This window comes from Trachypithecus francoisi, unplaced genomic scaffold (assembly GCF_009764315.1).
Source record: "Trachypithecus francoisi isolate TF-2019V2 unplaced genomic scaffold, Tfra_2.0 Lachesis_group10, whole genome shotgun sequence".
Lineage (NCBI taxonomy): Eukaryota > Metazoa > Chordata > Mammalia > Primates > Cercopithecidae > Trachypithecus > Trachypithecus francoisi.
Genome location: NW_022681455.1, coordinates 84,161,000 through 84,187,107, shown reverse-complemented (window position 1 = coordinate 84,187,107; position 26,108 = coordinate 84,161,000). Strand labels below are relative to the sequence as shown.

The following is a 26,108-nucleotide window of genomic DNA, read 5'->3' as shown; positions in this document are numbered from 1 at the left end:
AGACTGCACATGGTATCAATACCAGGAAGCAGGAATCATTGAGGACCATTTTGGAAGCTGACTATCAAAGCCTTGAGGCTGCCATGCTGTGAGGAAGCCCAAGCTAGCCCATGCAGAGGACGACATGGATAGGCCCGGAGACTACTGAGAGAGAGGGAGATGCTAGGTTATCTTTCAGTTGCTTTAGCTGCTCATTGTTCCAGCTTTAGCCACCATCTGCCTGCAATTGTATGAGCCAGAAATAGCCAGGTAATATTGTCTTCCCAAATTTCTAGTGCACAAAAACTGTCAGAGGCTGGGGGCAGTGGCTCACTCCTGTAATCCCAGCAGCACTTTGGGAAGCCAAGGTGGGAGAATTGCTTGAGCCCAGGAGTTAGAGGCAACATAACAACACCTTGTCTCTAACAGGAAAAAAAAAGAAAGAAAAAAAAAAAGAGCCAGGCACCGTGGCTCATGCCTGTAATCCCAGCACTGAGATTACAGTCCAAGGAGGGTGGATCATGAGATCAGGAGTTCAAGACCAGCCTGGCCAATATGGTGAAACCCCGTCTCTACTGAAAATGCAAAAATCAGCCGGGCATAGTGGCTGGCACCTGTAATCACAGCTACTCAGGAGGCTAAGGCAGGAGAATAGCTTAAATCCGGGAGGCGGAGAGTGCAGTGAGCCAAGATTGCACCACTGCATTCCAGCCTGGGCGACAGAGCAGGACGATCTTAAATAAATAAATAAATAAATAAATAAATAAATAAAATGCTAGAAGAAAATATAGTCGGTCGGGGTGTGGTGGCTCACGCCTGTAATCCCATCACTTTGGGAGGCCAGAGCAGGCGGATCACCTGAGGTCGGGAGTTCAAGACCAGCCTGACCAACATGGAGAAACCCTGTCTCTACTAAAAATACAAAATTAGCCGGGTGTGGTGGCACATGCCTATAATCCCAGCTACTAGGGAGGCTGAGGCAGGAGAATCACTTGAACCTGGGAGGCAGAGGTTGTGGTGAGCTGAAATTGTGCCATTGCACTCCAGCCTGGGCAGCAAAAGTGAAACTCTGTCTCAAAAAAAAAGGCCTGGCACGGTGGCTCACGCCTGTAATCCCAGCATTTTGGGAGGCCGAGGCGGGTGGATCACAGGGTCAGGAGATCGAGACCATCCTGGCTAACACGGTGAAACACCATCTCTACTAAAAAATAGAAAAAATCAGCTGGGCGTGGTGGTGGGCGCCTGTAGTCCCAGCTACTCGGGAGACTGAGGCAGCAGAATGGCGACAGAGCGAGACTCCGTGATCCTGTCTCAAAAAATAAAAAAATAAAGAAATAAAGAAAAGAAAATATGGTCAAAATATTTTATAACTCTTGAAGTGAGGAAGGCAATCTCGGCTCACTACAACTTCCGCCTCCCAGGTTCAAATGATTCTCCTGCCTCAGCCTCCTGAGTAGCTGGGATTACAGGTGCCCGCCACCATGCCCAGCTAATTTTTGTATTTTTAGTAGAGATGGGGTTTCGCCATGTTGGCCGGGCTTGTCTTAAACTCCTGACTTCAGGTGATCCACCCACCTCAGCCTCCCAAAGTGCTGGGATTACAGGTAGCATGAGCCACCATGCCCCACCTAATTTTAAAAATATTTATAAAGACAGAGTCTTGCCACATTGCCCAGACCTGTCTCAAAACTCCTGGGCTCAAGTTATTGTCCTGTCTGAGCCTCCCAAAGTGACTACAGGTGCACACCTCCCCAAAGGGACTACAGGTGCACACCACCACACCCGGCTAATTTTGTTTATTTTTTGTAGAGTCAGGGTTTCACTGTGTTGTCCATGGTGTCTCAAACTCCTGGGCTCAAGTTGTCCTCCTGCCTCAGCTACCCAAAGTACTGGGATTATAGGCATAAGTCACTGCACCCGGCCCCAGTGTGTGTCTTCTGAGGCTAAGTCATAAAGAGATTGCAGCTTCTATTTTGCTTCCTCTTAGATCACTCATTCTGGGGGGAAGCCAACAATAAATAACAGGAACACACCAGGAAACCAGAGAAAGCTGAGATACAGGCCTAATGCCCAGTCCTCTGTATTCATTTCTAATTGATGCTGTAACAAGTTACTACACATTTAATGACTTAAAACAACAAAAATTTATAGTTCTGTAGCTTAGAAGTCTGACAGAGTCTCACTGGGCTGAAATCAAGATATTGATAGTTCCTTACTGGTGACTCTAGGGTGAGAATCCAGTTCTTTATCCTTTCTTGCCTTTAGAGGCCACTCGTATTTATTAGCTCACAACCCCCTTTCTCCATCTTCAAACCAGCAACATTGCAGCTCTCTGTGTCTTTTTTCTTTACTCACATCTCCCTCTGACTCTCTTCTGTCATCCTCCTTCATTTTTTAAGGACCCTTGTGGGCCAGGCACGGTGGTTCATGCCTGTAATCCCAGCACTTTGAGAGGCTGAGGCAGGTGGATCACTTGAGGTCAGGAGTTCAAGACCAGCCTGGCCAAAATAGTGAAACCCTGTCTCTACTAAAAATACAAAAATTAGCCAGGCATGATTGCATGTGCCTGTAGTCCCAACTACTGGGGAGGCTGAGGCAGGAGAATGGCTTGAACCCGGGGGGTGGAAGTTACAGTGAGCCAAGATTGTGCCACTGTACTCCAGTCTAGGCAACAGAGCGAGACTCCGTCTCAAAAATAAAAATAAAAATAAATCAATAGAGCCTGGTGCGGTGCCTCACGCCTATAATCCCAGCACTTTGGGAGACCCAGGCGGGTGGATCACCTGAGGTCAGGAGTTTGAGACCAGCCTGACCAATATGGAGAAACCCCATCTCTACTAAAAATACAAAAAATTAGCTGGGCGTGGTGGTGCATGCCTATAATCCCAGCTACTCAGGAGGCTAAAGCAGGAGAATCACTTTAACCCAGGAGGTGGAGGTTGCGGTGAGCCGAGATAGCACCATTGCATTTTAGCCTGGGCAACAAGAGCAAAACTCCATCTCAAAAATAAATAAATAAATAAATAGGCCGGGCATGGTGACTCACACCTGTAATCCCAGCACTTTGGGAGGCTGAGGTGGGCGGATCACCTGAGGTCAGGAGTTTGAGACCAGCCTGGCCAATATAGTGAAACCCCCATCTCTACTAAAACTTAAAAAAATTAGCCAGGTGTGGTGGCGGGTGCCTGTAATCCCAGCTACTCGGGAGGCTAAGGCAGGCGAATCGCTCGAACTTGGGAGGTGGAGGTTGCAGTGAGCAGAGATCATGCTATTGCACTCCAGTTGGGCAACAAGAGTGAAACTCCGCCTCAAAAACAAAATAAATTCAATAAATCAAATCAAATCAAATCAAGAGATTGGTCAGCTTAATTCCATCTGCAACCTTAATTTCCTTTTTGCCATTTAACCTATCATATTCACAAGTTCCAGGGATTCATGCAGGGACATCTTTGGAGACCATTATTCTGTCTACCACACTCTCTAGAAGAGAGTAGATGTGAGAAAGAGCATCCGGAGAGGGAGGAGCCAGCAGGAGAGGGAAATATCACAGACGCCAGAGGAAGAGAGAGTTCCCAGGAAGGTGTGTGCAACAGTAAGGGATCCCTCTGGGAAGTCAAGCAAGAGAAGACCTGAAAAACAACCATTGGCCGGGCACAGTGGCTCACATCTGTAATCCTAGCATTTTGGGAGACCGAGGTGGGTGGCTCACTTGAGGTCAGGAGTTTGAGATGAGCCTGGCCAATATGGTGAAACCCCGTCTCTACTAAAAATACAAAAATTAGCTGGGCGTGGTGGCAGGCACCTGTAGTCTGAACTACTCGAGAGGCTGAGGCAGGAGAAAAACTTGAACCCTGGAGGTAGAGGTTGCGTGAGCCGAGATGGCACCGCTGCACTCCAGCCTGGGTGACAAAGTGAGACTCCGTCTCAAAATAAGTAAATTAATAAATAAATAACCACTGGGTCTAGCGTCTTGGTGACACCAGCCACTAGGTGTCAGGGCAGTGCTGGAGGCAGCAGCTAGTTTATGGCGTGGGCAGCAAGGAACAAGTGAGGAAGTAGAGACTGGGAGTGTAGAATCTTTCCAAAAACTTGACTGTGGAGGAGTAGATGGGATAATGCGGGGAGGGGAGGCTGGTGAAGGACCTCTTAGTGAAGGGAGACTTGTTGATGTTTCTGAGATGGGAAAGAGAAACAAGTTGCAATGTAGATGGGGAAGATGGAGAGGCTGAAGGTGTAGGAGAGATGGGTCGCCATCAGATGGGACATCTGTGAAGGAGAGACCTCAGCAGGCCCACAGCTTGGAAAGGAGAGACTGACTATTGAGTTGATCCAAGCTCAGGTGTTGCCAGGCAGGTGCCATGATAGTAGAGAGGTTAGGATACTTGTCAAGGGTGTGTGTGGCCAAAGGAGTGGTTCTGTGAATGTAAGGGAAAGAGAGACCGACCAGCAAGAAGCACTGGTGAGGCAGGACCTGGGAGGAGGGGAGGCTGCAGCCCGAATGGTGCCTGAAATGGTTTCAGGGGAAATGCTTGGTTCCCGAATCGGATCGCCGTATTTGCTGGACCCCCTGATCCGCCGGTCTGTAGGTCCTGGATGCTCCAGTTCTTACAACAGGACTTGGCATAGGGTAGGTGCAAATGCTGTTAGCCACATTAACACAATTTTTTTTTTTTTTTTTTTTTGAGACAGAGTCTCACTCTGTCGGCCAGGCTGAAGTGCAGTGGCATGATCTCAGCTCACTGCAACTTCCGTCTCCCCGGCTCAAGCAATTCTCCTGCCTCAGCCTCCGGAGTAGCTGGGATTACAGGCATGTGCCACCATGCCCGGCTAATTTTTGTATTTTTAGTAGAGACGGGGTTTCACCATGTTGGCGAGGCTGGTCTCGAACTCCTGACCTCGGATAATCCGCCAGCCTCGACCTCCCAAAGTGTTGGGATTACAGGCGTGAGTCACCGCGCCCGACCAAAACAGTTTTTTTTTTTTTTTTTTTTTTTGAGACGGAGTCTCGCTCTGCCACCCAGGCTGGAGTGCAGTGGCCGGATCTCAGCTCACTGCAAGCTCCGCCTCCCGGGTTCCCGCTATTCTCCTGCCTCAGCCTCCCGAGTAGCTGGGACTACAGGCGCCCGCCACCTCGCCCGGCTAGTTTTTTGTATTTTTAGTAGAGACGGGGTTTCACCGTGTTAGCCAGGATGGTCTCGACCTCCTGACCTCGTGATCCGCCCGTCTCGGCCTCCCAAAGTGCTGGGATTACAGGCTTGAGCCACCGCGCCCGGCCCCAAAACAGTTTTTAAATCTCTGGAGACGTCATTTCCCTTGACGCCTTGCAGCCGCCTCGACTACAACTCCCATCATGCCTGGCAGCCGCTGGGGCCGCGATTCCGCACGTCTCTTACCCGCCTCACCGGTCGGGGCATTCTTAGCTGTTTTCCTAACTCTCTCGCCTGACTAGATCCCGGGAACAGGCGTCTGGGTCGCGGAGTGCGAACCCGGCCGGCCAATCGCCAAGTCAGAGGGGCAGGAGGGGCGTGGCCATTCCTCGCCCCGCCCCTGCTCTGTGGCTGGTTTTCTCTGCTGGCGCCTCCGGCGGGACCTGGAGATAATGGGCAGCACCTGGGGGAGACCTGGCTGGGTGCGGCTCGCTCTTTGCTTGGCGGGTCTAGTGCTTTCGCTCTACGCGCTGCACGTGAAGGCGGCGCGCGCCCGGGACAGGGATTACCGCGCGCTCTGCGACGTGGGCACCGCCATCAGCTGTTCCCGCGTCTTCTCCTCCAGGTGTGCAAGGGAGTGGGAGGCATGGGGCCTCGGAGCAGGGCGGCCAGATTGCCAGATGATTATTCTGGAGTCTGGGATCAGTGTGCCCAGGGAACCGACAAGGGGCTGGACTGCTCGCGGGGTCGTTGCACGGGGGCTGAGCTACCCAGAGATACTGGTGTTCGAAATAAGAGTGCGAGGCAAGGGACCAGACAGTGCTGGGGACTGGGATTATTCTGGGGACTCGCACGTGAGTTGGATGCCAAGGAATAACGGTGACCGGGAAAGGCGGGGAGGCAGGATGGCGGCAGAGATTGACGATGGTCTCAAGGACGGCGCGCAGGTGAAGGGGGGTTGGCGATGGCTGCGCCCGGGAACAAGGTGGCCTAGTCTAGCTGTGCGTGATGGCCAGGCGTTAGCGTAATGACGGAATACCGAGGAGGCGAGTGAGTGGCCAGGGAGCTGGAGATTCTGGGGTCCAGGGCAAAGATAATCTGCCGTCGACTCCCAGTCTCTGATGCAAAAGCGAGTGAACCGTTATACCAGCCTTGCCATTTTAAGAATTACTTAAGGGCCGGGCGCGGTGGCTCACTCCTGTAATCCCAGCACTTTGGGAGGCAGAGGCGGCTGGATCACTTGAAGTCAGTTTACCAGCCTGGCCAACATGGTGAAAGCCTGTCTCTACCAAAAATAGAAAAATTAGCCCTGCGCTATGGGAGGCTCCTGTAATCCCAGCTACTTGGGGGTCTAAGGCAGGAGAATCGCTTGAACCCGAGAGGCAGAGGTTTCAGTGAGCCGAGATCGCGCCACTGCACTCCAGCATGGGCCACAGAGCGAGACTCTGTCTCAAAAAAAAAAAAAAAAAAAGAATTACTTAAGGTCTAGATGAAAAGCAGGGCCTATGGAGTAGCCACGTCCGGGCCTGGTGTGGGGAGAGAGGAGGATAGGGTCAGTGACATGGAATCCTGACGTGGCCAAAGGTGTCCGCTGACTGGAGGTCATCGACCCTTGGACTAGGATAGGAGGTGGGGAACAGAGGATAACCCAGGTGGCTTCTTGGAAATCACCTTTCCGGGGTAGGGTCCAAGGCACTAGGTTGACATTCCTAACCTGGTTCCACCCCCCACCCCACACCACCCCTCTGCCAGGTGGGGCAAGGGCTTCGGGCTGGTGGAGCATGTGCTGGGACCGGACAGCATCCTCAATCAATCCAACAGCATATTCGGTTGCATCTTCTACACACTACAGCTATTGTTAGGTGAGTGGCTCTGCCCCCTCCCTGCAGGCCCCGGCCCTCATCCCCCTTGGTCAGCTCAGCCCCACTCCATGCAATCTTGGTGATCCACAGCTGATAGCCAGCTAGCTGCTCATCATGGAGCATCCTGCAGGTGGAGAGGTGGGGAGGTAACTAACAGGAGTCTTTTAATTGGTTTAAGTACTGTTAGAGGCTAAAGGGCCCTTAAAGACATCCTAGGTCCCCAGGTTTTTTGTTTGTTGTTGTTTTGAGACAGGGTCTGGCTCTGTTGCCCAAACTGAGGTCTAGGATGCCCTTAGCGTGCACTGGCACGATCTCAGCTCATGGCAACCTCTGCCTCCCTGCCCAAGTGATCCTCCCACCTTAGCCTCCCAAGTAGCTATAATCACAGGCGTGCACCACTATACCCAGCTAATTTTTGTATTTTTTTTGGTAGAGACAGTGTCTCGCCATGTTGCCCAGGCTGATATTAAGCAATCTGTCTGCCTCAGCCTCCCAAGGTGCTGGGGGGATTACAGGCATGAGCTTCCATGCCCCACCAGCACCCCAGTTTTGTGGAAAAGATGCCGAAATTCCTTTTTAAGGAGAAGCTGAACATGAGCTATCTTTTATCTCATTTAGTGCTCCGCAGGAAAATTTGTATCTGGTCCCAGGAATTATTGAACAGATGGGGGAACCAAGAGAGTGGGAGACGATGGCACCCCAGGCCTTGCTGATACCATACCCTGGAGATGAGACTACCCATTACCACCCTTCCCAACAGGCCCCCACACTCCCTTTGAGTCACCCTTCCCAGCTCCAGAGAAGGCATCACCGAGGGAGGCCCAGCACCACGGCCCCTGGCTGACACATGGTTCAGACTTGGCCGATTTATTTAGCAAATTTTATTGCTCTGAACTTTCCCTCCCTGGGCAATGGCAAGTTCCTTGGAGGGAACCTGTCAAAGCCTTTTTTTTTTTTTTTAAAGAAATCATCTTGCTCTGTTGCCAGGCTGAAGTGCAGTGGCACAATCATAGCTCACTGTAATCTGGAACTCCTGTCTCAAGTGATCCTCCGAATAGCTGGGACTAGAGGCACATGCCACTGCACCCAGCTAATTTTTATTTTATTTTTTATTTTTTGAGACATAATCTTGCTCTGTCGCCAGGCTGGAGTGCAGTCGCGTGATCTTGGCTCACTGTAACCTCTGCCTCCCCGGTTCAAACAATTCTGCCTCAGCCTCTCGAGTAGCTGGGACTACAGGCACGTGCCACCACGCCCCGCTAATTTTTGTATTTTTAGTAGAGAGGGTTTCACCCTGTTGGCCAGGATGGTCTCGGCCTCCCAAAGTGCTAGGATTACAGGCATGAGCCAACCTCACCGGGCCTTTTTTTTTTTTTTTTTTGAAACGAAGTCTCGCTCTTGTTGCCCAAGCTGGAGTGCAGTGGTGTGATCTCGGCTCACTGCAACCTCTGCCTCCTAGATTCAAGCTATTCTCCTGCCTTAGCCTCCCCAGCAGTTGGGATTACAGGTGCCCATCACCACGCCTGGCTAATTTTTGTATTTTTAGTAGAGATGGGGTTTTGCCATGTTGGCCAGGCTGCTCTCGAACTCCTGACCTCAGGTGATCCACCACCCTCAGCCTCCCAAAGTGCTGGGATTACAGGCATGAGCCACTGTGCCCAGCTGAATTTCTAAATTTTTGATACAGATTGGGTCTTTCTATGTTGCCCAAGCTGGTTTTGAACTCCTAGCCTAAAGCAGCCTTCCCACCTTGGCCTCCCAGAGTGTTGGGATTACAGGTGTAAGCCATCACACCTGCCCTGGAGCCTCTTGTTTTAGAGACACTTCCCAGCAGCTCCTGGCATCTAGGTGGTGTGGTGACATCATGGAGTGTTCAGGAGGTGGCCAGTCCCTAAAGCCCACACTGGACCCTCTTCTGCCTTGCAGGTTGCCTGCGGACGCGCTGGGCCTCTGTCCTGCTGCTGCTGAGCTCCCTGGTGTCTCTCGCTGGTTCTGTCTACCTGGCCTGGATCCTGTTCTTCGTGCTCTATGATTTCTGCATCGTTTGCATCACCACCTATGCCATCAATGTGGGCCTGATGTGGCTCAGTTTCCGGAAGGTCCAAGAACCCCAGGGCAAGGCTAAGAGGCACTGAGCCCTCACCCCAAGCCAGGCTGGCCTCGTCTGCTTTGCTTTGGCATGTGAGCCTTGCCCAAGCGGGCATATCTGGGTCCCTAGAAGGCCCTAGATGCGGGGCCTTCTAGAGTCCCCCCTCCTTCTGCCATACCTGCACACGACAATGGACCAGATGTGCCACACACTTGCTCTTTTTTCCACCCAGTGCCTCTGACTCTGTCCCCAAGGGCTGGTCTCCAAAGCTCTTGCCATTGCCCAGGGAGGGAAGGTTCTGAGCAATAAAGTTTCTTAGATCAATCAGCCAAGTCTGAACCATGTGTCTGCCACGGACTGTGGTGCTGGGCCTCCCTCAGTGTTGCCTTCTCTGGAGCTGGGAAGGGTGAGTCAGAGGGAGAGTGGAGGGCCTGCTGGGAAGGGTGGTTATGTGTAGTCTCATCTCCAGCATGTGGAGTCAGCAAGGCCTGGCGCGCCATCGGCCCCCACCCCCAGGAAACAGGCTGGCAGCTCGCTCCTGCTGCCCACAGGAGCCAGGCCTCCTCTCCTGGGAAGGCTGAGCACACACCTGCAAGGGCAGGCTGCCCTTCTGGTTCTGTAAATGCTTGCTGGGAAGTTTTTCCTTGAGTTTAACTTTAACCCCTCCAATTGCCTTATTGACCATCCCAAGCCAGTATTGGTAGCCCAGGTGGGCCAGGGCCAGGTTGTGAAGGTTTTTATTTTGCCTATTATGCCCTGACCACTTACCTACATGCCAAGCACTGTTTAAGAACTTGTGTTGGCTGGGTGCAGTGGCTCACACCTGTAATCCCTGCACTTTGGGAGGCCAAGGCAGGAGGATCACTTGAGGTCGTGAGTTCCATACCAGCTGAGCAAAATAGTGAGACCCCTGCCTCTACAAAAAAAAAAAAAAAAATTAGCCAGGCATGGTGGTATGCACCTGTAGTCCCAACTAATCGGGAAGCTGGTAGGAAGATCGTTTGAGCCCAGAAGGTTGCGGCTGCAGTGAGCCATGATCACTGCACTCCAACCTGAGCAACAGAGCAAGACCGTCTCAAAAAAAAAAAAAAAAACAGCAACTTGTGTTAACATGTTAAACTCATTTAATCTTTACAGTGATGTATGAGGTGCATACTGTTATTACCCCTATCTTGATGATAGGGTCAGAGAGGCTAAGTAGTATGCCTGAGATCACACAGCTACTGCAGGAGGCTCTCAGGATTTGAATCCACCTGGTCCCTCTGGCTCCAGCATCTATATGCTTTTTTTTGTTGGTTTGTTTTTGAGACGGAGTTTTGCTCTTGTTGCCCAGGCTGGAGTGCAGTGGCACAATTTCGGCTCACCACAACCTCCTCCTCCCGGGTTCAAGCGATTCTCCTGCCTCAGCCTCCTGAGTAGCTGGGATTACAGGCACCCACCACCACACCAGGCTAATTTTGTATTTTCGGTAGAGACAGGGTTTCTCCATGTTGGTCAGGCTGGTCTCAAACTCCCCACCTCAGGTGATCCGCCTGCCTTGGCCTCCCAAAGTGCTGGGATTACAGGCGTGAGCCACCGTGCCTGGCCAGCATCTATATGCTAAACCCTACCCGCAACTGCCTATGGGGTCAGGGTTCTTGAACAGTCTGGGCCAGCCTGAGTTAGGAGTGGGAAGAGGAAGAGGAGGCATGCGCCCAAGTGTTCTTCCTGCCTGACCGAGTCCTCCAGCGCCTGTGAGGAAGGTAGGCACTGCTGTCACCCTGTTTCCCGGGAAGCCAGCAGGCCCAGGGAGATACTGAGATTTGCCAAAGGCTCACAGTGAGCAAGCAGCAGTGGGTGCTGGCCCCTCGACACCCAGCCTGGCACACACTGTCTCTGAGCAGATCTGGGAGAGGGCATGTGAAACCCACCTGGCCATGGCTGGAAGAGAAGTGGGGGAGTGGAAATGAAAAGTAGGGACCGGGAGGAGCTGCTCACTTGCCCCTCCACAGTTCCAGGATGGCGCTTTCATGCTGGGAGTGAGCTTGCCCTGTGCCAGGCTGTCATCGAGGCATTTTCCATTCAACAACTGTTTCTCAGACAAGGTGCAGGCAGGTTAGCTCTCCCAGGCCACTCAAGTAGTAAGGAAATAGATTTAAACCCTGACAGTTTGGCTCCGCAGCTGAGGCCCAAAGAGGGGTGGTGACAAGCCCAGGGTCACACAGCCACAGTCCCAGAGCTAGGAACTGCTGGCTAGGGCAAGCAGAAAGCTAACTCCTAGCCAACTGGGGGTGGAGCAGAGGTGGAGCCAGGGAGACCCAGGTGGCCTCTCTAAGAGCGGAGCACAGGCGGCAGAGTGGCCCGGGGCAGCATGAAGTGGAGCTGGGGCCCAGTGCTGCTCTTCGCGGGTGCCACGGTCCTCATGGAGGGTAAGCCGCTGTGCGTGGGGGTATGGGGGTGGCCTGGTGGGGGCTCAGGGGCCATTTCTGCCCCAGCAGTCCCTGCTCCTTGGTGGGGGGACTGCCTGTGGGTGACAGTCCACCAGTGGGGATGTAACTCCTTGGGACTCTGTGGGGCGGTATATGTGGCCACCTGCGTCAACATGGATGAGATTTTCTCGGGCCAGCTGCATTTTGCGTTGGCGGGGCCTGTGGTCTTTGTGTGTGTGGTGCTGCCTGTGTGTGTCCTATACCCGCCTCCCCCTCGACTTCCACAATAACCTCAGGCAAACTCGGGGCTCCTCTGGCCTCAGTTTCCCTTTCTTTCCATCCATCCTCTGGGCAGCCTGGCTCAGCTGTCTCATGGGGGTGCCTGTGTGCCTGTGAGGGGTGGAGGGCAGGGGCCCTCTCTCTGGCGAGCTCTCAGGCAGTTTCTGGGAAGGTGGGAAAGACTGAGTCTCTAGACCAGGGTGAGGTAAGTCTCCATTTCTTGGGGCCCTCCCCACTTGGAAATGACGCAGGCCTCTAATCCTTCTTTTAGGCCTCTGCTGCTGAGAGGACAATTAAGCTAATCTCCACACACAGAGGCCGCCTCCCTGACTCAGTGGCGGGGGCAGGAGCTGGGGGTTCTGAAGCCTGGAGGAGGGTTGGCCTACTCCCAAGCTGAACCTCAAGCCCCGGAGTGCTGAGCACAGCTGAAGGAGAATTAATTACTGAGTGTGAATGCTGAATAGGTTCCAATAAAAGCTGTCTCGACCTCATATAAATATTTTCATTCTGGGAGGGGCTGGTGAGGTAATCAGAGTCACAAGCAAGGACCCTGGGCCCGACCCCCAGCCCATTCCCTCTCCTCCCCAAAGCTAGGCAGGCCTGGAGTCTCACCCGTGTCTCTCTCTTCCCAGGTCTTCAAGCCGCTCAGCGTGGTAAGGTCTGGGGATGCGGGGCCTGGGCCTTTACTTGGGTCTGGGTCGGGACTGGGGTGAGGTTAGGACAGGGATCTGCTGTCATTGTGACCCAACCCTCTCCACAGCCTGTGGACAGCGTGGCCCCGGTCCCCCCAAGCCTCAGGAGGGCAACACAGTCCCCGGCGAGTGGCCCTGGCAGGCCAGTGTGAGGAGGCAGGGAGCCCACATCTGCAGCGGCTCCCTGGTGGCGGACACCTGGGTCCTCACCGCTGCCCACTGCTTTGAAAAGTAAGTCATGGCTGGGGTCAGGCAGGGTCTCTGGCTCTGGAGGGTGGATGATTTGTCTCAAGCCCCACAAGGCTAGTCCCTACCTCTAGAGTAATAATAAAGTACCACTTACTGAGAATCTGCCATGTACTGGGTACATATTGTCAAGTTAATTGTAACAACCACCTTTCAACCTTAGGACTAGAGAACTGGCACGGGCATCCACACTGCCGAGCCTAATTAGGGGGCTCTTTCACCCCCTGGGATGGGAACAGCCCCATTAGGGCTGAGAGGCGCAGGCACATTGGAACTCTACAGGTTTGGAGTTTAGGTAGAAGATTTACAAATGAGAAAACAGGTTGCAAGGGAATGACCTTGCTTAAAGTCACAGACGGAGGCCAGGCACAGTAGCTCACGCCTATAATCCCAGCACTTTGGGAGGCCAAGGAGGGAGGATCGCTTGAGCCCAAGAGTTCAAGACTAGCCTGGGCAACATAGCAAGACCATGTCTCTACAAAAAATATAAAAGTAGCCAGGCATGGTGGTGCACATCTGTAGTCCCAGCTACTCACGAGGCTGAGGTGGGAGGATCGCTTGAGCCTGGGAGGTCAAGGCTTGCAGTGAGTCGTGGTGATGCCACTGCACTGCAGCCTGGGCAACAGCACGAGACCCTACCTCAAAAAGAAAAAGCCGTGGAGTGCTCTCTGCTATCTTCCACCTACCTGTGGGATCTCCCATGGTGTCACTGTCTCCCCTTGTACTCAGCAGCCTGGACCTTGTCCTTCCCCTTCCAGGGCAGCAGCGATAGAACTGAACTCCTGGTCAGTGGTCCTGGGTTCTCTGCAGCGTGAGGGACTCAGCCCTGGGGCCGAAGAGGTGGGGGTGGCTGCCCTGCAGTTGCCCAGGGCCTATAACCACTATAGCCAGGGCTCAGACCTGGCCCTGCTGCAGCTCACCCACCCCATGACCCACACACCCCTCTGCCTGCCCCAGCCTGCCCATCGCTTCCCCTTTGGAGCCTCCTGCTGGGCTACTGGCTGGGATCAGGACACCAGTGATGGTAAGTGCTGGCCCAGACTGAAGCTCGGAGAGGCACTCTGCTTGCCCAAGGTCACTGTCTCAGCTCCCAGCTGTCCTGGCTTCCAGTCTCCCTTGCTTCTCAGATCCCAGACTCCAGCCCGAGCCCCGTCTCTTTCACTAGCTCCTGGGACCCTACGGAATCTGCGCCTGCGTCTCATCAGTCGCCCCACATGTAACTGCATCTATAACCAGCTGCACCAGCGACACCTGTCCAACCCGGCCCGGCCTGGGATGCTATGTGGGGGCCCCCAGCCTGGGGTGCAGGGGCCCTGTCAGGTCTGATGGGGAGGAGAGAAGAAGCAGAAGGGGAGGGGCCTAGCCCTGGGCTGGGGGTTGGACTCACAGGACTGGGGGAAAGGGCTGCAGAGGGTATCTGCCATAGCTAGGCTCAGGCATCTGTCCTTGGCATTGTTGCCTGGCTCCAGGGAGATTCTGGGGGCCCTGTGCTGTGCCTTGAGCCCGATGGACACTGGGTTCAGGCTGGCATCGTCAGCTTTGCATCAAGCTGTGCCCGGGAGGACGCTCCTGTGCTGCTGACCAACACGGCTGCTCACAGTTCCTGGTTGCAGGCTCAAGTTCAGGGGGCGGCTTTCCTGGCCCAGAAACCAGAGACCCCAGAGATGAGTGACGAGGACAGCTGTGTAGGTATGAGCGGGGCATGCTGGCAGTGGGTAGAAGCCACTGTGAAGCAAACCTCAGTTAGGACTAGAGAACTGGCACAGGCATCCACACCGCCGAGCCTAATTAGGGGGCTCTTTCACCCCCTGGGATGGGAACAGCCCCATTAGGGCTGACAGGCGCAGGCACTTTGGAACTCTACAGGTTTGGAGTTTAGGTGAGAAGAGGAATCTCTGAGGCCTGAATTGGGTTTCTGGGGAAGCGGCAAGCTTCCAGCAGGGACCCCAGCGAGCCTGCACAGGGTAGGGCTCCCAGTCAGAATTCCGGCATTAAGTGACTGGCATGCAAATTGAATGCAAAATAATTCCTGGGACGGATATTATGTCTTGATGGTAAGAGATGCACTAATGAGCCAGGAATATGGGAGGCAGGCCCAGCCTGGAGGGTGCAGATGGGTGGGGCAGGGGAGTGACGAGTAGGGGCATTCCCACGAGGCTGGGACCGAGGTCCCATCAGATCAACAGGGCTAAAAGCTCAGGCCCTGGCTTGTGAATCCCAAGTCTGCCACTTGCCTGTAGTACAGAGCAAGGAAGTCATTTAACCTCTCTGGAACTTTGGTTACCTTCAGTAATGAGGGGAACAAAATTCAATTTCAAAAGATATTGTGAGAATTTGACGGGAAGTGGGAAACACTTAGCAAGAAGTCAGATGAGGCACTCATCTGTTTTAGCCTGTGGATCCTTGAGTACAGCAGGTCCCCAGGCAGGAGCACCCTCCCCATGGCCCTGGGATGCCAGACTGATGCACCAGGGGCAGCTGGCCTGTGGCGGAGCCCTGGTGTCAGAGGAGGCGGTGCTGACTGCTGCCCACTGCTTCATCGGGTGAGTCTTGGATCCCTCTCCGCTGTGCCCCCTGCCCCTGCTGGCAGCCCTGTCACCTGGTGCCGTCCACACTGCCTCTGCATAGGCGCCAGGCCCCAGAGGAATGGAGCGTAGGGCTGGGGACCAGACCGGAGGAGTGGGGCCTGAAGCAGCTCATCCTGCATGGGGCCTACACCCACCCCGAGGGGGGCTACGACGTGGCCCTCCTGCTGCTGGCCCAGCCTGTGACACTGGGTGCCAGCCTGCGGCCCCTCTGCCTGCCCTATGCTGACCACCACCTGCCTGACGGGGAGCGCGGCTGGGTCCTGGGACGGGCCCGCCCAGGAGCAGGTAGGTGGGCACGGGGCCAGGGCCACTGTTCATCCAGCCTGCAGGCCGGAGCAGCCAGCTTCCCTTGCTCCACAGGCATCAGCTCCCCTCAGACAGTGCCTGTGACCCTCCTGGGGCCTAGGGCCTGCAGCCGGCTGCATACAGCTCCTGGGGGTGACGGCAGCACTATTCTGCCGGGGATGGTGTGTACCAGTGCTGTGGGTGAGCTGCCCAGCTGTGAGGTGAGCCAAAGGCCCCCACGCCTTACCTTATAGGCCCCTGGCATCCCCTCACCCAATAGCTCAAGAACGAACCTTCCAGGCTTGGCCTCTGGACCCACCTCCCACCTGAAACTAGGCCTTTTTGCCAGTTAGCTCCCAAACAGCCAGAGCCTCCCTAGCCCACTCTGCCATTCTGCACAGCTGCCTGTAAAGTCACCCAGTGTCACTTGACCCCTGACAGGGCCTGTCTGGGGCACCACTGGTGCATGAGGTGAGGGGCACGTGGTTCCTGGCCGGGCTGCACAGCTTCGGAGATGCTTGCCAAGGCCCCGCCAGGCCGGCGGTCTTCACCGCGCTCCCTGCCTACGAGGACTGGGTCAGCAGTTTGGACTGGCAAGTCTACTTCGCCGAGGAGCCAGAGCCCGAGGCCGAGCCTGGAAGCTGCCTGGCCAACATGAGTATGTGGCCCTGGGACCTCCTGCCAAACCCTGCCTCTCCAGGACCCTTCTCTCTCCTGTGAGGGGGTGCGTCGTTCTAACCCACTCCAGCTGCCCTGGGTAGTGTGGAGCAATAGGCAGACCCATTTGATTCAGATTCTGGTTCTTTGTTACCGTGTGACTTGGAGCAGGCCGCTCAATCGCTTTGAGCCTCAGTATTCTAATCTGTCATGGCAGCCAAGACAGACCCTGTTCCTTTGAGGAATGGAAGAGAGGGAGGGAGGGACCAAAGCCATGAGGGTGAGGACAACTCCACACTCCTTCCTTCCTCACAGGCCAACCAGCCAGCTGCTGACAGGGGACCTGGCCATTCTCAGGACAAGAGAATGCAGACGGGCAAACAGCATTACTGCCCCTGCCCTCCCCACCTTGCCATGTGTGATTCCAGGCACCAGGGCAGGCCCAGAAGCCCAGCAGCTGTGGGAAGGAACCTGCCTGGGGCCACAGGTGCCCACTCCCCACCCTGCAGGACAGCGGTGTCTGTGGACACTCCCACACCCAGCTCTGCTCCCACACAGGCGTCCCAGCTTTCCTCCTCCTTTACCCTTTCAGATACAATCACGCCAGCCACGTGTTTTGAAAATTTCTTTTTTTGGGGGGCAGCAGTTTTCCTTTTTTTAAACTTAAATAAATTGTTACAAAATAGACTTTAGAAAATAAGTTACAAATTGTAGCAAAAGGCTCCCTTCCACAGGCAACTTTCCCACCTGTAGGGCTCTTCATCCAACTCTCCCTGGTGTTACAATCTGGCTGCTGAGGGTGGCACGGCATCTCGGCAGAGGCTGGCACTGGGAAGAGCACGGTGACGAGGCTGGTGGAAGGAGGTCCTTTAAGGACAGGGACACGAGGAACACCCCACCCCTCCTTGGGAAAGAAGCCAGATCTGGGTCCTCTTCACAAGGGGAGAGGAGAAGATATGGGGATGCCTGAACTACTCCTGAGAAAATGTGGAGATCAAGCCCCTCCCTGTACGCGCTCCCTCCCCCAGATTCTGATCTTTGGAGACTTGAAGTTCAGAGGGAGAAGCTGAGGTCTGCAGGCCACTGGGGTGAAGGATCCAGGAGTGGGGTCGTGGGGGTGGGTGGAGGGGGCAATGACAAGTCCCCTCTGCCCGTCGCTGGTGCCACTGGGGCTCCTGGGGAGAGAGAGAGGAGGTCACCAACTGAGGGGCAGATCCCGCACAGCGTGTACCCCGTCCCAGCCCTGCAGACCATTCCCCCGTCCCTGGCCCCGGAGGCCCAGATGAGAACAGGAATTCTAGGCCTCCTAATTCTTTTCCCAGCCCTTGCAAACTGGCTCCTCGATCACATCCCTTGAGGTCATGAGAAATCTTCTATCCTTAAGCCATTCCATCAGCTCTCAGGTGACTCCCACCCACCCTTTGCTCTGACAAGACCTGTCAAGGGCCCACCATCTCAGGGCCACCCACCCTTGGGGACCACTAGATGGAATGGGCCCACCTCTACTAAAGGAGGTAGAGAGGCCAGCCCAGGTCCTGGTGAGGGAACTGGCCGCCCCACTCCCCGGCAGCCACGGCCTCCAGCAGTGCTGGGTGGAGGCGATTGCCCACAGAGATGCCCTCTGATCAGGGATGTGACACGGGCTAATGACTGTTGTTGCTGCAACTGGGCCTGGACTTCAAGGAAACAATTATCTGTGACTCAGTCCTCCAGTTAAAGGTGTGCAGAGGGTGGCGGGGTGTGCAGGTGGAAAGGGTGGTTTGGCTGGATCCTAAAAAGGCCGTTGGCAGCAGAGGGAGAAGGGGCTGAATTAAGTTTAGAGAGAGATGGGAGCAACACTGACAGGGAAGGACCAGAGGTCTAGTTCACAAGGAGAGGGGCAGCAGAGACAACGTGCAGGGAAAGAGGGACAGGGAGTAGAGTGCCAACCAGTAACCCGGTTTCCGTGGCCAAGTCAGCAAGGGAGCTGTGGAGCCCATGCCCCATCCCTTGTTCCCTGGCACCCAGCCTGCTCTAGGGAAGAATGGAACCTAGACCAAACCAATGGCTTCCTCTATTCCTCTGGAAGTCACTACATTACTGGCTGACTCAGGAGGGTTTCCAGACACAGCAGCCAGCGGGTATCCAGCGACCTTCCCCCGAACAGAAAGACCATTCCACCCTGGCTAGTGTAATGGAGGAGCCCAGGCAGCAGCCTCAGCCTGACCATGCCCCCACCTTGACCAGGCCCCCACGTGCTGCCCAACCCACCCTGCTATTTGTTATACCTGACCTGGGGGTACTCAGCTCAGCACATCCTCAAACTAGTTCTCTCACCCCACAGCCAAGCCCCCACCCACCTCTTAGAATCCCCGGGACTCTCTCCTCTCACTCCTTGCTCCCCCACCCACTTTGGGGCCGGGCTTCACCCTCCACCGTGTGCCCACCTCCTCCTGGGACCCTTCATGCCCCCGTACCAGAGCCGGCCACTGTCCACTCCTCCTGGTGCTGCTGCTGGTGCTGCACAAAGCTGATTCGACGGCGGAAGTGCCGGGGACAATGGGGGCAGGTGAAAGGCCCCTCCCGGGGTGCGTGGACCCGCCCGTGACCCTCCAGCCGGGCAGCTGTCCGGAAGGCCTTGCCACAGATGCTGCAGCAGTGGCGCTTGGGGTCCGTGTGGATCCTGCTGTGGTTCTTAAGAGACAGCAGGTTAGGGAGAAGTTTGGGACAGAGGGAGCAGGGGTACAACCCTGTGGTGTGGGCCTTCTGGTGGTTCAGCAGGCTGCCAGCGTGGCGGTAGGAGCGCCCGCACTGGGCGCAGCAGAAGGGCCGCTCCTTGTCCTCAGCTGCCATGGACGTCACCACTTGTCCTCCCCCGGCTCTCTCCACACTCTCGCCTGAGCTTCCGAGGGTTTCTGATGGGGCCTCCCGGGCTTTCCCTTGACCAGGGAGAACCACCTCATCCTCCCCAGTTCCAGCTTTGGGATCTCTGGCCTCCTCCATCTGGGCTGGCACCTGGCTGTGGCCGAGGGCATGAGCCTGCAGGTGGCTGGCCAGTTCCTGGTGGGACTCAAAGGCCTTGCCACAGTCAGGACAGGCAAAGGTCTGGGCATCTATGTGGTTGTGGCTCTTTGTGGCCACAGGATTCAAGAACTCCTTGGAGCAGAGCAGGCAATAGTGTCGGTCTGTCTTGTGGGTACTGTGGTTCAAGAGGCTGCCCGATTGGCAGTAAGTCTTGCCGCACTGGCTGCAAGAGAAGGAGTGGCTCCCTGGCTGCAGCTGAGAGCTATTGTCTCTGTTGTCCCAGCTATCCATGTGACTCAGAGTAGGTCCATTGAGCTGGCAGTCACCAGAGTGGCAAGGACTCCTGTGGACACTGTCCTCTGGCTCCTCTGACCTGGTCAGGAACTGAGGAACCCAGCCTCCACTGTGATTCCCCAGTCCCCCACCTACTGGCCACCCACCTGCCTTCCCTGCGTCCCACGACAGTGGCTCTGGGGCTTCTGAGCTTGCTGCCCTGATGGGGCTCTGACTGCGCTCCCCTGGTCTCAGGACTCCATCCTCCAGCTGGGGTACTGGCTCAGCACCACCCAACTGGGCCTCTAGTCCCTGGCTACCAGCCAGGTTCGCCTCACTGGCTGCTGTGCCATCCAGGCCTCCCTGGCCATTGGCTGGCTCCCTTTCTGTCTCCTCCTCATGCTCCCGCAGGTGCCGTTCCAGAGATCCCCGGCCAGGGAAGCCGCGGCCACAGAGGGCGCAACGCACAGCTGAGCGCCTGGACCGTCCAGCCCGTCGCCGCCGATTCTCCGAGTGCAGCCTCTGGTGGTCCTTCAGGGCCATGCGGTTGGAGTAGGTCTTGGGGCAGGTGGGGCAGCTGTACTGGCCCGTCTCGTGGCTGCGCCGGTGGTTCAGGAGGCTGCCAGCATGGCGATAGGTCCGCCCACACTGCCCACAGCGGAAGGGCCGATCTTCCCGAGTCGGCTTTCGGGTGCCCCCACCCCCACGTCGCTCCATGTGGACCCGCTGGTGGCTGGCCAGCTGTTTCCGCAGGCGGAAGGCCTTCCCACACTCGCTGCAGCGGAAACGTCGGGGATCTGCATGGATTCTCCGGTGGTTCTTGAGGGACATGAGGTTTGAGAAGCCCTTGGAGCAGGCCTGACAGCCGAAGTGGCCAGTCTGGTGGCTCTGCCGGTGGTTGATGAGGCTGCCCGCATGCTTGTAGGATCGGCCACACACCTCACAGCTGAAGGGCCGCTCAGAGCTGGCTTCAGTCTGGCAGCCCTTCTCGGCAGTCTCCAGCCTGGGCTCTGTCTCCTCCCCTTTCACAGTGGTCTCCTCCCACACCTCTTCTTTCACCCTGGCCACTTCCTCCAGGGGCTCCACTTTAAGTTTTTCCTGGAGCTTCTCGACTTCTGCCTGCCCCAGTCCCTCCTCTGCCACGTGCTGGGGCTTGCTGCTGCCTCCTTCTGGGGTGGGCCCAACCTGCAGCTCACTGCTACCTCCTGCCTCCGGGATGGGCCCAACCTGGGGCTCAGAGCCTTTGCAGCGAGGGTGGTTCCGCAGATGATTACGGTAGGCAGCCAGGTTGGGGTAGCAGCGGGAGCAGACAGGGCAGAGAAAGTCTCCAGTCTGGTGGATCTTGCGGTGGTTCACCAGGCTGCCCCCATGGCGATAGGTCTTGCCACACTGGTTGCAGCGGAAGGGGCGGGGCTGAGCCTCCAGCACACTTTCCCCACCCTGCATGCAGAGGCCGTCTCCCAAGGGGGTGCCTGCTCCCTCTTGAGATTTGGCATCTCCACCCTCTCCAGAGACAGAAGTCACTATGTCCTCCAAGACGCTGCCCACGACTATCTCCGTGGCATCACCTGCCACTCCCAAGGGGCTGGGAGCCTTGTCTGCAGCAGTCCCAGAACTTTGACTTTGGTGGTGGCGCTCCAGGCTTCCCAGGTCATCGTAGGTCTGCCCGCAGCAGCCACAGATGTGCCCATACCCTGCACTGTCCAGTGCTTCCACCTCCCGCTGCAGCTGATTCAGCAGCTCTGCTTCCGAGAGCTGCAGTGGCGGGCTGCGGGCAGGGGCTGCCTCTGCCGCTCCTTCCTCTTCCCCCTCCTCCTCTGAGCCCTCAGTCATGCCAGGGGAGCTGTGGGCCTGGCGCTGGTGAAGCCTGTAGCCAGCCCGCCCGGGGAAGATCATGCCGCAGAGGCAGCAGAGGAAAGGCTGTGCTGAGGTCGCCTCCCCGGGCCTATGGTTCTGGAAGTGGCTGCGGAGGGCAGGCAGAGAGTCAAACTCCTTCGGGCAGAGGGAGCACTGATAGATGCCTGGTGGGTGGCAGGGCCTGTGGCTCAGCAGGCCAGTGGCATGGGGGAAAGAATGCCCACAGTCAGAGCATGTGTGAGCGGCCCCAGCCTGCCAGCCAGTGACAGTGTTGGCAGAGGGGGAAGAGGAGTTGGGTTGGCCAGTGGCTGGCTTCTGGTCTTCATCCATGCCAGTGAGGCCATCGCAGAAATGAGTCCCACCACCTTCCTCACCTCCTGGGATGTCCAAATTGTCAAGTAAACTGGCATCCTTCCTTTCCAGTCCTTCCCCAGGGCCTCCACTCTCTTTATCACCCTGGAAATGGGTCTTATCCCTCTCAAGCCCACATTTGTCCCCTTCAGATTCAGCCTGCAAACAGCCCCCATCACTTTCCAGGTTGCCTTCTGCCCCATGAGGACTTTCCCCTGAAGTGTCTTGGGGAGAGTCCAGGCCTTCATTGTCTTCTAGCTCCCGGGTCCAGCTCCCCGCTGCCAGGAGTTTGGCTTCTCCCCCACCACTGGCACCACCAGCCCGCTTCCGATGCCGCCTGCTCCGCCGCCGACTGTGCCGGCGCAAGTGGTTCTTCATGGCAGCCATGGTGTGGAAGTGCTTGGCACAGGCCCCGCAACTGAAGTCTCCTGTCTGGTGGGTCTGCCTGTGGTTGATAAGGCTGCCGGAGTGACGATAGCTCTTTCCACAGTCTCGGCAGGCGAAGGCCCGAGGAGGTGACGCTGTGGTCTCCGTCCTGCTATTTTCCTTTTCCCCTGCCCCATGAGTCAGGCCATGACGTTCAAGGCTCTCAGGGTCTTCAAAGAGCAGCCCACAGATGCTACAGATATGTGCTGCTGACCTGTCTGCTGCTGGCGTGATGTCTGTGGCCTCTTCTTCATGTTTGCACACATGGTCCTGATCTGTGTGCGGGGCTGCCTCTGCCTCTACTGGGTCAGGCGGGAGTTCTACCTTGAGGTGGCTGGGGGCACCCTCGGCCCCGATGTCTGCACTTCGGCGAGCAGCCTTGCAATGTACCCGCACGTGGTTGCGCAGGGCCATGAGATTGGGGTACTTGCGGGGACACAGTGAGCACTGGTACTCTCCAGTCCGATGACTGTGGCGATGGTTCACCAGGCTCCCCCGGTGGCGGTAAGCACGACCACACTCACTGCACTTATAGGGCCGATGGTCCAGGGTGGTGGTGGGGTCCTCTTCCTCTTTGTGGGTGGTCTCAGTCAGCAGCAGGGGAGCTGGTGGCACTGATGGCTGCCCATTTTCCCCAACTCCTTGCCTGGGCCTGTGATGAGCCCGCACATGGTTTTTGAGAGCAGCCGCATTGAACAGCTGCTTAGAACAGAGTGAGCAGGGGTAGACACCTGTCTGGTGGCTCTTTCGATGGTTGATGAGGCTCCCAGCATGGCGGTAAGTACGGCCACAGTCCCCACAGCGGAAAGGCCGGTATTCCTCCGGGCCACTGTCCTCCAGCTCCCCAGAGGTGCTAAGCTCTGCAGAGCCATTCAGCATCTGTGCACTGGGGAGCTGGTCCCGGCTGCTCTCGTCTGTGTGCCCATTGGTGGTGGACATCCCTTTCTCCTCCCAGGGTGGCTCCTGCCTTTCACCCTCATGGGACTGCTGGTGTTCCAGCAGCTCCCGGGGGAGCCGGAAGGCACGGGGGCAGTGGGGACAGTGGTAAGGCCGATACTGGGCATGCAGTCGAGAGTGGTTCTTCAGAGCCATGAGGTTAGAGAACTCCTTGAAGCAGATGGCACAGGGGTAGATGCCCAGCGTGTGGCTCTGGCGGTGGTTAGTGAGGCTCCCGGCGTGCTTGTAGGTTTTGCCACACTGACTACATTTGTACCGCCGCTCCTCCTCGGCAGGAGGGGACTGAGTGGGCTCCTGGCCCGCTGTGAAGTTCACTACTGATTCAGCCAGATACTGTTCCAAGTTGCTAAGGAGGCTGCTGGCTGGGGTGGGGAGAGGGGCTCTGGCAGAGTTGGTGGAGGGTCCCCAGCCGTCTGCACCATCCTCAGAACCTGGCTGGCTTGCCAAGCCTTCTCTTTGTCTGGTGGGCAGATCTTCCCACGTACCCGAAGCTGCCCTGGAGTCCGGTACAGATCCACAGTCAGGTGTCTCTTCCGTATGTTTTGTCTGGTTTTCCCAGCCTTCACCAGAGCTAAGCCTTTGGCCCCAGGAGTCAGTGGACACCGTCTCACCCTGGAGGCGTGGAGTGGCTTCCTTGGGGCGTGGGGGCCTGTGCCTGCGGCGGCCCTCAGGAGCATGAGTCCTCATGTGGCTCTTGAGAGCCATGGGATTGGAGAAGTCCTTTCCACAGGTGGTACAGGGGAAAAGGCCAGTCTCGTGGGTCCGACGATGGTTGACCAGGCTCCCGGGGTGACGGTAGCCCCGCCCACACTGCTGACAACGGTAAGGCCGAGGGATGCTGTCAGCCTCCTCACTGTCCTTGTTGGGAAATGGATGGAGCAGTTCTCGGTGCCGAGACAGCTCTGGGAGGCTGGGAAAGTGGCGCTGACAGTCAGAACAGCTGAGTGAGGGGGGTGCGTCCTCCATGGGGCAACGTAGCAGAAACCTGGAGGTTCAGAAGGAGTAGACATGTGGCAGTACCTTCCTCTGGTGGAGGGGCCGAGGCCTAGGAAGAGGGGGCAGTGATCAAAAGGAAGGCCTGAATTAACCGCCTCTTGGCTATACGAGTAACAAGTTCATCTGAGGTCACTGAGAAGTTCCCCGAGCATCTGTGCCCAGGGACCTGCTTTCTACTAGATCTAATCTGCAGGCACCATCATTTAAGGCCTCCCTGTGCACAAGCTCCCCAAATATAGGAGCTCCCCTAGGCTTACGTCATCCCTACAGGTATAGCTAAGGAAATTAAAGTCGAGAGAGATGCAACCTACTTCTGATCACAGACTTGTTATCATGTTCTTCAGACCAGACTCAAAAGACATTACTGTCCTTTAAGGACAGTAGGACTCTGTTCCCTACAATCCTGAAACAAAAATTTTCTGTGACATCTTAAAAGGACACCAGAACCTTTTCTAGGCCTTTCAATAAGAGAAGTCCAAACCTTCCTCCTTCATCTCTCAGCTAAATAGAGTAGCTGAGAAGCACTGAAAAAGCAGCTGTTTCCTCCAGCTAATAGCTGAGAACCTGGGAGGACAGGTGAGAGGCCTCCTTCAGGGAAAGGGCTGGCTTGTTCCCCTGCTTTCCCCGAGTCCTTTCAGTGTCACAAGGTCTCTTTTCCTTGTGACAAGAGAGTTAAGACTCTTAACTGGGCCAGGCGTGGTGGCTCACGCCTGTAATCCCAGCACTTTGGGAGGGTGAGGCTGGCGGATCACCTGAGTTCAGGAGTTCAAGACCAGCCTGGACAACATGGTGAAACCCTGTCTCTACTAAAAATACAAAAATTAGCTGGGCGTGGTGGCAGGTGCCTGTAATTCTAGCTACTTGGGAGGTTGAAGCTGAAGAACTGCTTGAACCTGCGAGGTGGGGGTTGCAGTGAGCTGAGATCCCACCACAGCACTCTTGTCACTCTGGGTGACAGAGCGAGACTCCATCTCAAAAACAAACAAAACCCCAAAAGACTCTCTTAGCGACTTCCTTTATCTACTTCCCTTGAACCCAAACTATCTTCCATCTTGGGAATAACATCAATATCAGGTTGTAATGTCACTTCATCGCCTACCTTTTCACTCCCATGCCTCCTGATCCCATGCCTCACCAGCCCTTCTCATTTTTTTCTTCTGCCTCCTCTCTTAATACTGATGATGACAGCAATTCATGAAGAGTATTATATTACCATGTGCCGGGCACTGTGCTAACTATATTCATTGTGTCACTCAATCTTCAGAACACACGGCAATGCCTGTTACCCTAGTTCACGTAAGAGTAAACCCACTGACTGAGGCGGTCTTCATCCCACAGCCCTTGCTCGCTCATGCCTCGTACATCCTCTCGTCCTTCTCCAACTCTTCTTCCCATGGGACCCCAATACAACTGTCTCCGACCGTAAACGCCTTCACTGAACCTGCCCCCGGAATTCTCACCTCACAAAGCCCCTTTGATCAAAAGTCCCCTCCCCTAGTCAACCACCAGTGAGTCCTCTGACCTCACTCATCTCCTCTGCCAATTTCCTTTCAGGACGCCTACCTCGCACCGGCGGCCCCCTCTCCTTCCCGCCGCGGGCGCGTCAGTTGGGGACCGCGAACGGGAGCGCGCCTGCGCACTGGGACCCTTACCCTAACTGCAGCCGCGCGCCCCAAGGGGTGGCTGTCGGGGGACTCTCGCGCTCCCACACACGCACACTCAGCCAGGGTTCCCGGGAGGTGGGAGGAGAGGGAAAGAGGGAAAGGAGAAGGGGAGAAAGGAAGGAGGTAGAGAAAAGAGGGCGCAGCTAGCATGAGCCAGGAGTCTACCCCCAGCTCTGCGGACACTTCCTATTGTTACTAGGAAACAGGAAGTGTCCTTAGGTGCAAAAGCTTCCCCGCGAAACTTCCGCTTCGGGAGCACTGCCTGTCCCGCCTCCAAGCCTCCGTTTTACGCAGACACACTTCCGGCGCTAGGTTCTCGCTCTGCACGACTGACTCCGCCCACGTAGGT

At 56.0% G+C, this 26,108-nt stretch overlaps 3 protein-coding genes across 13 annotated transcripts; 2 read left to right on the top strand and 1 right to left on the bottom strand.

The window, feature by feature from the left end:
• The first annotated feature begins 5,317 nt into the window (after positions 1-5,317).
• Positions 5,318-9,404, top strand: VKORC1 (vitamin K epoxide reductase complex subunit 1). 2 transcript variants are annotated; one of them, XM_033218203.1, is made up of 3 exons: positions 5,353-5,751; positions 6,879-6,988; positions 8,915-9,404. In XM_033218203.1, the coding sequence occupies exons 1-3, from the start codon at positions 5,579-5,581 to the stop codon at positions 9,121-9,123; spliced, it is 492 nt and encodes a 163-aa protein (XP_033074094.1). In that variant the 5' UTR covers positions 5,353-5,578; the 3' UTR covers positions 9,124-9,404. The 2 variants fall into 2 exon arrangements, with proteins under 2 accessions (XP_033074095.1, XP_033074094.1); XM_033218204.1 differs by lacking the exon at positions 6,879-6,988 and having other exon boundaries at positions 5,318-5,751.
• Positions 9,405-11,167: 1,763 nt separating this feature from the next.
• On the top strand, positions 11,168-16,924 carry PRSS53 (serine protease 53). Of its 4 annotated transcripts, none has more exons than XM_033218198.1 (11): positions 11,168-11,485; positions 12,397-12,417; positions 12,525-12,687; positions 13,461-13,726; positions 13,868-14,022; positions 14,172-14,391; positions 15,095-15,245; positions 15,331-15,575; positions 15,651-15,796; positions 16,017-16,233; positions 16,548-16,924. In XM_033218198.1, the coding sequence occupies exons 1-11, from the start codon at positions 11,428-11,430 to the stop codon at positions 16,565-16,567; spliced, it is 1,662 nt and encodes a 553-aa protein (XP_033074089.1). In that variant the 5' UTR covers positions 11,168-11,427; the 3' UTR covers positions 16,568-16,924. The 4 variants fall into 4 exon arrangements, with proteins under 4 accessions (XP_033074089.1, XP_033074088.1, XP_033074087.1 ...); XM_033218197.1 differs by having other exon boundaries at positions 16,017-16,299; positions 16,548-16,919; XM_033218196.1 differs by having other exon boundaries at positions 15,331-15,796; positions 16,017-16,299; positions 16,548-16,919.
• ZNF646 (zinc finger protein 646) lies at positions 16,693-26,064 on the bottom strand. Of its 7 annotated transcripts, none has more exons than XR_004438885.1 (4): positions 25,659-25,799; positions 18,689-24,144; positions 17,733-18,003; positions 17,269-17,407 (listed from the first exon to the last, which is right to left on the bottom strand). XR_004438885.1 is itself a non-coding variant. In XM_033218186.1 (4 exons), exons 3-4 carry the CDS (start codon positions 24,063-24,065, stop codon positions 17,876-17,878), a joined length of 5,505 nt encoding a protein of 1,834 aa, XP_033074077.1. In that variant the 5' UTR covers positions 24,066-24,144; positions 24,577-24,580; positions 25,412-25,541; the 3' UTR covers positions 17,432-17,875. The 7 variants fall into 7 exon arrangements, 6 of the variants coding, with proteins under 6 accessions (XP_033074081.1, XP_033074080.1, XP_033074077.1 ...); XM_033218186.1 differs by lacking the exons at positions 17,269-17,407; positions 25,659-25,799 and adding exons at positions 24,577-24,580; positions 25,412-25,541 and having other exon boundaries at positions 17,432-18,003; XM_033218190.1 differs by lacking the exon at positions 17,733-18,003 and having other exon boundaries at positions 16,693-17,407; positions 25,748-26,064.
• Positions 26,065-26,108: the final 44 nt, after the last annotated feature.

Excerpts from the sequence above, each read along its gene's own strand:
- ZNF646 (XM_033218188.1), bottom strand. The coding sequence starts at position 24,065 with ATGGAGGACGCACCCCCCTCACTCAGCTGTTCTGACTGTCAGCGCCAC. Across the intron at positions 18,004-18,688 it reads GTGGACAGTGGCCGGCTCTG|GATCCAGCCAAACCACCCTT; the intron begins GTACGGGGGCAT and ends CGGCCTTTTTAG.
- PRSS53 (XM_033218196.1), top strand. The coding sequence starts at position 11,428 with ATGAAGTGGAGCTGGGGCCCAGTGCTGCTCTTCGCGGGTGCCACGGTC. Across the intron at positions 12,418-12,524 it reads TCTTCAAGCCGCTCAGCGTG|CCTGTGGACAGCGTGGCCCC; the intron begins GTAAGGTCTGGG and ends CCCTCTCCACAG. Across the intron at positions 13,727-13,867 it reads GGATCAGGACACCAGTGATG|CTCCTGGGACCCTACGGAAT; the intron begins GTAAGTGCTGGC and ends CTCTTTCACTAG.
- VKORC1 (XM_033218203.1), top strand. The coding sequence starts at position 5,579 with ATGGGCAGCACCTGGGGGAGACCTGGCTGGGTGCGGCTCGCTCTTTGC. Across the intron at positions 5,752-6,878 it reads TCCCGCGTCTTCTCCTCCAG|GTGGGGCAAGGGCTTCGGGC; the intron begins GTGTGCAAGGGA and ends CCCCTCTGCCAG. Across the intron at positions 6,989-8,914 it reads CACACTACAGCTATTGTTAG|GTTGCCTGCGGACGCGCTGG; the intron begins GTGAGTGGCTCT and ends TCTGCCTTGCAG.